Source organism: Ptychodera flava, chromosome 20 (genome assembly GCF_041260155.1).
Source record: "Ptychodera flava strain L36383 chromosome 20, AS_Pfla_20210202, whole genome shotgun sequence".
Classification (NCBI taxonomy): domain Eukaryota; kingdom Metazoa; phylum Hemichordata; class Enteropneusta; family Ptychoderidae; genus Ptychodera; species Ptychodera flava.
Genome location: NC_091947.1, coordinates 19,404,367 through 19,413,631, shown reverse-complemented (window position 1 = coordinate 19,413,631; position 9,265 = coordinate 19,404,367). Strand labels below are relative to the sequence as shown.

Sequence of the window (9,265 nt, the reverse complement as noted above, 5' to 3'; positions counted from 1 at the left end):
ATGCGCGACTCAGCGAACATCACGACAGGCCAGACACCAACTGCGGAGGCGGCGACTTCGCTGTGGCAACCGATTAACATCGTTCAGATACTGTTCGGATGCGTTGGCGTGATTGGTAACGCAATGGTGTGCCTCACCATATCAAGGAAAAAAAGTCTACAGAACTTGACCAATCGCTTCATTGCAAGTTTGGCCATCACCGACCTGATATCGTCTGCCCTCTGGGTCCTCTCGGTTTTCTCGAGACGGTTTCCCCCATCAGACAACCCGTCAGTCCGCCATTTTCAGTGCGTGGTGGTCGAAGGTGGATACCTGTTCTGGATCAGTATCCTTGCGTCCACTTACCAGCTTGTGGCCATCACTTTAGAGCGTCTCTTTGCTATCGTTTATCCCGTCCGACATCGCATTTTCTTCAGCCGAAGGTGGGCTGCTGTCGGTATCGCCGCGTCTTGGATCCTGCCATTCGCCGTACTCGCCAATTTCCCCATCTTTCACAAAATGGTCGATGGGGCTTGTGTCTACATCGGCACGCAGTCGGGAATTTTGGTTCACGGGTTGTTTCTCTTCTGCGCCACCTACCTTGCTCCACTGGTCACGATGACGTGGGCCTACATCAAGATATGGCAGTCTCTCAAGATCGGCAGGAGTCAGCAGGGTGAGCCAGGGTCAAGTCATTCTGCCCCTGAAACCGATCATCGGCACCGCGCAAGGCGCAAAGTGGTGCAGATGCTTCTGATAGTGTTCGTCACATTCGTCGTCTGCTGGACACCCGATCAGCTCATGGTGTTGATGCACAACATCGGCTTGGCCACCCTGACGATGTCACAGTTCGGGCCCGTCCAGATCTTGGCCCTGTGCAACTCCATTTCCAACCCGTTCATCTACGCTTTCAAGAACAAGCAGTACCGTGACGGCATTCGAGAGCTTTTCTGCTTCGGCCACTCGCCCGCTCAAGTCGGGGTTGAATCGACCACCAGCCAACGAGAGCAAACGCACACGACAGCCGCAACGTCGACCGGTCTTCACCACACGGTTGAAACAGGGTTAGCTACCGTTGCATCAAGCACTTAGTTGCTCAGAGTCAGGGCGGGCTTTGGGTATGATAGGTGTTCGCTATGTTTTCATGCTTTGTATCAATGATTTGAATCCGATATAAGATTGCATTTCGAAATCTGTAATACTTACATGTATTTTTATATCTTGCGCAATGGAAGGGGGAATTGCTGCCATCTCTTATCAAATTTATATATTACGTTTCTTTTTTTCCTTTTTTAAAATGTTGTTATTACATTGAAATAAAAGAAAAGAGCAAGAAAGAACACACCAAATAACGAGAAAGATAAAAAGGAACGAACAGAAGGGAGAATGCACGAGTCTCATCATTTGCATTACAAATTTCTTGTCGGCGAGAAAGCTTTGTTCGATCAACATTACATCTAGCTTTTTGAAGAAGAGAATATTTAATTAATTGGTGTATCGAATGGCGTAGATTTGGTATATTGCTATTGTGATAATTATTAAAAAAGTGCGGTATCCTTTTGTTCGTAAATACCAACATTTACTGTGTAAGATGACAATGAAAGTTTTTACAACTTGGTTTTGTATTACAGAGTATTTTAAAGTTGTCTTTTCCCCCGTTTGTTTCTTGCATGTATTAACGTATTCTCCCTGATATACGAGGGTCGGATGAAAAATTTTGAGCCTATGAAGGAGCGATGCCGGGTCAATGAAGCTTGGTTTGCATTTATTTCAACTCTTCTTATGTTCGTGTACTACCTAGAAAAGGGACAAACTATCGATGGAGAGTACTATTCTATTGAGGCAGTTACGGGAGGCTATAAAAAAACAACGAAAGTTGAGAAAAGGTGTCTTGTTCCATCAGGGCAATGCTCCACCCTTCAAGTCAGTCATTGCCATGGCAATAGTGCCTGACTGCGGCTTCAAAGTCGTTCCACACCCACCATACTCTCCTGACCTAGCACCCTCAGACTTTCATCTCTTCCCCAACATGAAGAAACGGTTGGCTGGAAAGCATTTTGACATTGATGATGACGTCATATCTGCCGTTCAGGACTTTTTTGACGACCAAGATGAAACAAAGCCGGGATCCTAGCGCTGCAGCACCGCTGACAGAAGTGTGAGGACCGCAAGGGGGACTATGTTGAAAAATAGAAACTCATTCCAGTAGGACTTCGTAGTTAGGCTCAAAACTTTTCATCCAACCCTCGTAAGTTGTATTTCAAAATTCTTTGACGACCCAACATGTTTTGTACAGCGTGTCGCGTCACATTTTGACGAACGAATTTCCTTCCGGATTAAAATTCACATGTAAAATAGGGCATCACACCGTTTCAGGCCGTATTGGTAGGTTGAGTACCGGCCAGTTCAACGTGATTTGTGACGTAGAACTCGAAATTGTATTATTCCAACGCAACAAAGTATCGTAAAACCCATTAAAAAGTTACAGCTAGGGCCAAGGTCAAAATCGTGTTACCCAAACTTTCATCCACCGACCGTTAATTTTTAAAGCCATGTGTAAACGCAGAAGTAAAAACATTAAAAAACATGTGAAATTTGGCGAAAAAATGTAAATCCACGAGAACTTCAATAAGAACGATTCATTGTTGCAAGCTCGGCTAAAACAAGCAACCTGCAGCCAGCGATGCCCAAACCCTATAGTCAATTTCATTCAGCAAATACAATCGTGGACCGAAAAAAAAATCTTTGGGCCTCTTTCTGGCTGCTGTTAATTACAAGCGGACTTTCGAACAAATTTTAGAGGCACGTCATCTAGGTTTCCTTTAACATATAACTCACTCTGTTTGAGTTGAATATGCTAGCAATGTTGCTACGCCGTGATTGAAAGTGGAACAGATTAAAGCTCCATAAGCTGTATCTTTTGGCTATTTTTTCAGAACTTGTGTTTTGTGGTTTCCCTACACTTTCTGCATTGAATCCCTAAACTGTAATTTAATGCCAAGTATTTTGCATATCAACACAACCTATATGAGTATAATCTATTGTTGTAAATTGTATTCAAGTCCGGACAAGAATTCATTTGTAAACAATAAACAATGATCACTACACACATACAAGCTGTGTTGACAAAACGAATACTCGAAATTTCAGCATGACAAACAGATCAGGGTCGGACACGGTAGTTGATATACAAAAGCAGAATACTGAAAAACTTGCCACAAGTTATATACAGCTTATGTCCCTTTAATGTATCAGTGTTGCGTGTTCGTTGGTGAGGCCATGAAGAACTTCAACATGATGTATACTCGCTTTAGTTGTGATAGCTGACCAATTGCAAGAAGTGTGAGAATGGTAAAAGCTTGAAATTTAGAGGGAAAGTGCCAAGCTCTGTAAACGTATTTCATGTTCTTCGTCGATCTCATGTATTTTACATTAGTTTGATGCAATTTTGGCAAACAAGACACAGCATTCATCCCTATCATTCATCGGACAATATGAGGATTTTTGACGTTCTTCAGTATATATGATATTTTTAGTCAGCTGAATTTTCAACGATCCTACTCAAGCACAGTATACGTATGCTCATGACTACACAGTACCTGTTGGTAACAAAAGTGTGAAAAACTAATTTCAATGCCGCATCTAAATTATTTCAACATCTTTCACAAGTTTCCTTTGTCTTAAAACTGATTTTACCAAAAGTAATGATGCGTTCCTATCCCTTGCGCACCACTGACTAGAAATATTTCCCCGAGCAGAATTGTTATATTTATTAACAACTTTGTATAATTTGAAAAGGTATTATTAAGGAACTATATACCGCTACTTACTTTGCACAAGTGTGGTTAAGAACCAAAGAAAAAATGGCAAAATAAAAAAAAAAATCCCAACCTACCTACCCCATTTTTAAAAAGCACGTCATTAGAACCACACAATTATTTTCATTTTTCCTAATGACCCTTATATCAAAAGGGGTTACAATTTAGATAGAGCATTACCCTACGTCGATCCAAAACCCCATTGTTTGGCCCGTCGAAGTTATTCAAGCACGTATCATCAAACCGTCCAACTTCTTCAAGCTAAAACACGCTCAGCTGGCAAAAACAATTTCTGTGATTGTTGCCAGTCACGAGTCAATTGAAAGCCCATGGGAAAGTTCCGTCGTGATATGCTCGTGACGGGCTCAGTGATTTTCGAACAATAACAAGAGCACTACAACCCACGTCGCTAACAGGAAATGGATTCTGAACTCGGTTGAACACAATGATATATATCGACACTTACCATGTGTATCACCCCTATTTGTAACAATCAACCCTATTTGTAACAAAATTTATTTTTCAAAAAAACTTTGCCGTATATGTTGAAATATTAATAAAATATGCATATTTGTATGTTTGAGGGCAATTTTCTTTTTTTTTCCTTGTCAAAACTCATTTTTCCGAAACTGCTTTTGTTACAAATTGGGTTGATTGTTACAAATAGGGGTGACATGTGTCAACCCTGTTTGTAACAATCAACCCTATTTGTAACAAAACCTAAATTTCAAAGAAACTTGGCCGTATTTGATGAAATCTTTATACATATTAGTATGTTCGGGGGCAATTTTCTTTGTTTTCCTTGTTGAAACTCATTTTTCCGAAAATGCTCGTGAGATTAAATTTCGTTGTGCAGGTTCCTAGGGATAAGAGCCCTACTCGTAAATTTAACCAACTTGAAACTCATTTTTCCGAAAACCTAATTTTCTAAAAACTTGGCCGTATTTGATGAAATCTTGATGAAATATACATATTAGTATGTTATGGGGCAATTTTTATTTTTTCCTTGTCGAAACTCATTTTTCCCGAAAATGCTCGTTAGATTACCTTTCGTTGTGTGTTTCGGGGCAATTTTCCCCAATTTCGGTCAAAAATGTTAAAAATCTTGTTTTCTGACCGAAATCATACTAAACCTATATTGGGTTAACTTTTGTTACAAATTGGGTTGATTGTTACAAATAGGGTTGACGTGTCAACCCTATTTGTAACAATAACCCTATTTGTAACAAAATTTAACCAACTTGAAACAAAACCTAATTTTCTACAAAACTTGGCCGTATTTGATGAAATCTTGATGAAATATACATATTAGAATGTTTTGGGGCAATTTTTATTTTTTCCTTGTCGAAACTTATTTTCGTTGTGCAGGTTGCCTAGTATAAGAGGCCTACTCGTAAGATATAATCGTGTTGTGCAGATACATGCCAAAGGTTTTTTCGGGGCAACTTTCCCCAATTTCGGTCGAAAATGTTAAAAATCTTGTTTTCTGACCGAAATCATACTAAACCTATATTGGGTTAACTTTTGTTACAAATTGGGTTGATTTTCTACAAATTTTCTACAAATAGGGTTGACACGTTAACCCTATTTGTAACAATCAACCCAATTTGTAACAAAAGTTAACCCAATATAGGTTTAGTATGATTTCGGTCAGAAAACAAGATTTTTAACATTTTTGACCGAAATTGAAGAAAATTGCCCCTAAACAAACCTATCTGCACAACTCGATTATATCTTACGAGTAGGCCTCTTATACTAGGCAACCTGCACAACGAAAGTTAATCTAACGTGCATTTTCGGAAAAAATGAGTTTCGACAAGGAAAAAATAAAAATTGCCCCACAACATACTTATATGTACATTTCATCAAGATTTCATCAAATACGGCCAAGTTTTGTAGAAAATTAGGTTTTGTTTCAAGTTGGTTAAATTTTGTTACAAATAGGGTTGATTGTTACAAATAGGGTTGACACGTCAACCCTATTTGTAACAATCAACCCAATTTGTAACAAAAGTTATCCCCATATAGGTTTAGTATGATTTCGGTCAGAAAACAAGATTTTTAACATTTTCGACCGAAAATGGTGAAAATTGCCCCGAAACAAACCTTTGGCATGTATCTGCACGACTTGATTATATCTTACGAGTAGGGCTCTTATCCCTAGGAACCTGCGCAACGAAATTTAATCTCACGAGCATTTTCGGAAAAATGAGTTTCAACAAGGAAAACAAAGAAAATTGCCCCCCGAACATACTAATATGTATATTTCATCAAGATTTCATCAAATACGGCCAAGTTTCTTTGAAATTTAGGTTTCGTTACAAATAGGGTTGATTGTTACAAATAGGGTTGACACATGTCACCCCTATTTGTAACAATCAACCCAATTTGTAACAAAAGCAGTTTCGGAAAAATGAGTTTTGACAAGGAAAAAAAAAAGAAAATTGCCCTCAAACATACAAATATGCATATTTTATTAATATTTCAACATATACGGCAAAGTTTTTTTGAAAAATAAATTTTGTTACAAATAGGGTTGATTGTTACAAATAGGGATGATACAACCATGTTCGTGTTTGCGTCAAACACATGACACGATATATGATCCCTCTGGCAATCTCCCAAACACATCCGTTTTCGAGACAACAGTTCTGTCAGACCATTATCCGACTAAAATTTACTTCGACGGACAGAACGCCTCATAGCTTCTGTTATACACAATAAAGGATGCTCTACAATTTCAGTTCCGCGCTTTGTATTATGTGAAACTTTTTCAGTATCCATGGTAATAAGCAATCAGACTGATTACATCTCCGTGTCTTTAAGTTGTAACTTTTCTCAACGGAAAGCTGCTCCATTTGTTGATTGAGGAGTTTCGCGAATTTGGACCTTTTAAACGAGTTCGAACGGGTGATTTCTCTTTGTAAATTTCAATTTTGTAAAAATAGATCTTCAAAGTAATGTGCCTGCAGTGATGCTCAGCTTGTTCCCAGAATGCATCTCACGGATAAAGGTTGTAACTTTGATATTTCTTTTACAGAAGCGCCAACCGAAAACGTGTCTGTAGAAATGAACGGACGAGTATGTGACGGTATCTACAGATTCCTAGCAATGCAATTAGCATATAACAAATACCCGAAGAATTTTTCAAGATGCATCAGGAGGCGGCTTACAAGAATCGGGCAAATGAATCTTGTATCGTTTAATTTGTGCATCTCGCGACTTCAGTCAGAGAAAAGTCCCTTTTTAACGTTTCACGCAAGAATTACGCAGTAAATTATGATTTAAAGGTATACTGTCACCTGTTCCAATTTTGCTACAGTTACCATGGAAAACAGAAAATCTAACCAATGACAGATTTTAAGCGGGTGGCCGCTTTTTAAAAACAGCACCCCCACATGGGCATTTTGAATACCAAGGAACGCCCTTTTGACCATAAATGGGCATATTTAGATTACAGGTGACTGTATACCTTTAATGGCAATAAAAAAAAATCAATCTCAGCGACGGGACGTCGCTGTTTTGACCATTTAGTCCATGCATGGACTCGCTATCACTCGTGCATATGTTATGAACGGGTTCAATACCTAGTGGTATTCTCTGGGTGTGGTTTATTGCATATATAGGTTACATATTTTACGACCGTAATAGTCGGAGAAAATTGATGAATTTCAGGAATTTTCCTGACTTCATAAAAAAACCCCGCGAGGATTGTTTTCATTCAAATATTTAACAATTCCCGAAAGTTCTTTGTCTTTTAGAAAAACAAGCGGCCAAACGGCCGATAAAGCTTCCGAATCACTGTGTTATGTAGAATATAACTATTGAAGGTGGAAATCTTTGATAGCTCATTTCAGGATGGCCTGACCGAAAATGGCAAAAAAAACAATTGAAGATTTCATCATAATTTGAACATATTACATGACCATCCCTAGTAGCATGTATACCAAATATCAAAGTTATCAGACAAGTAGGTTTTGAGAAATAAAATTCTTGATCAAAAATGGCAAAAATTACCCAAAAAATACACAACTGCAGATTTCATCATAGTTTCAATGTATCATATTACGATAAAGCCTAGGAACCTGTTTACCACATATCACAGCTATCAGGCAAGTAGTTTTTGAGAAAAAAAAGGACCAAAATGGCAAAAATTGCTCCTAAATAAAAAAATTGCAGATTTCATCATAATTCCAATATATCAGATCAAGATATATGAACCAAACATCAAAGGTATGAGACGAATATTTTTGAGACACAAATTTTTTGACTAAAATGGCAAAAATTGCCCCTAACAGACAAAATTGCAGATATCATCATAATTTCACTACATTCCCCAAAAAATACAAAATTGTAGATTTCATCATAATTTGAATATCTCACAATGTGACCATCCCTATGGACCTGTATGCCAAATATTATATCAATCAGACAAGCGGTTTTGGTGAAAGAAATTTTTGACCAAAAATGACAAAAAACTGCCTTAAAAATATAAATTTGTATATTTCTGCACAATTTGAAGAAATCTGAAATAGGACATCCTTAGGGACCTAGATCCCAAATATAAAAGCGGTCTTATCAGCAGTTTTGACCCAAAATGACAAAAACTGCCTTAAAAATACAAATTTGCACGTTTCATCACAATTTGAACAAATTTTAATAAGGTCGTCCCTAGGAACCTGTATACTAAATATTGAAGCTGTCAGACCAAGTCGTTAAAGAGAAGATGTTTACCCCAAAATAGCAAAATTAGCCTCAAAAATACAAATTTGCATATTTCATTACAATTTGAGCAAATATGTTTATGGTCATCCCTGGTGACCAGTACTCTAAATATTAAAGGAATCAGACTGGCCGAATTGATGAAGAATCTTGGGATGTAAAAAGTTGACGGATGCCGGAGGAAGGATGATAGACGACAGATGCCCAACGCCGCCACACATCCACCTATTAGATAAGCTAAAATATACCGCAATTATACGGTGTCACTCAAATTTGATCAGACTTGGTATATACCAGTACGGGTTACCAATGATCAACAATAAATGTTGTTTCTATCTGTTCAGTGGAGGAAAATTCTACGTTGATGTTATGGCAATGATTTCTGCACAGTACAACCAGAAAAACAACAAGAAATATTTAAACCAGAAAAACAAGAATGACAAAAGTAATTAAGGTCTAACTTTAGGTACTGGAGGTCAACTTTAGCAACATGCATAGCAGAAACAAGCCCCTCTTAGTTTAGTATAAACGGTCTTCCCCATCTACTGTCTATGGTTGCAGCTGGTCTGTTAATATGTAACAGTTCATAAACAATGACAGGAAATGAGTCAAGATCAGTGGAGTTTGCCTGTTTCTCACACTCATGCCTCCTGCACATTTGCAGGATTTCACTTATTCTTACCTCATTTGCACATTTTTGACACTGATGTGTTCATTTGAACAAATTCACATCTCAACCCCTGCAT

At 38.2% G+C, this 9,265-nt stretch overlaps 1 protein-coding gene across 1 annotated transcript; it reads left to right on the top strand.

The window, feature by feature from the left end:
* On the top strand, positions 1-1,071 carry LOC139120766 (neuropeptide Y receptor type 2-like). The gene has a single exon (XM_070685319.1). It carries the CDS (start codon positions 1-3, stop codon positions 1,069-1,071), a length of 1,071 nt encoding a protein of 356 aa, XP_070541420.1.
* The last annotated feature ends 8,194 nt before the right edge of the window (positions 1,072-9,265 follow it).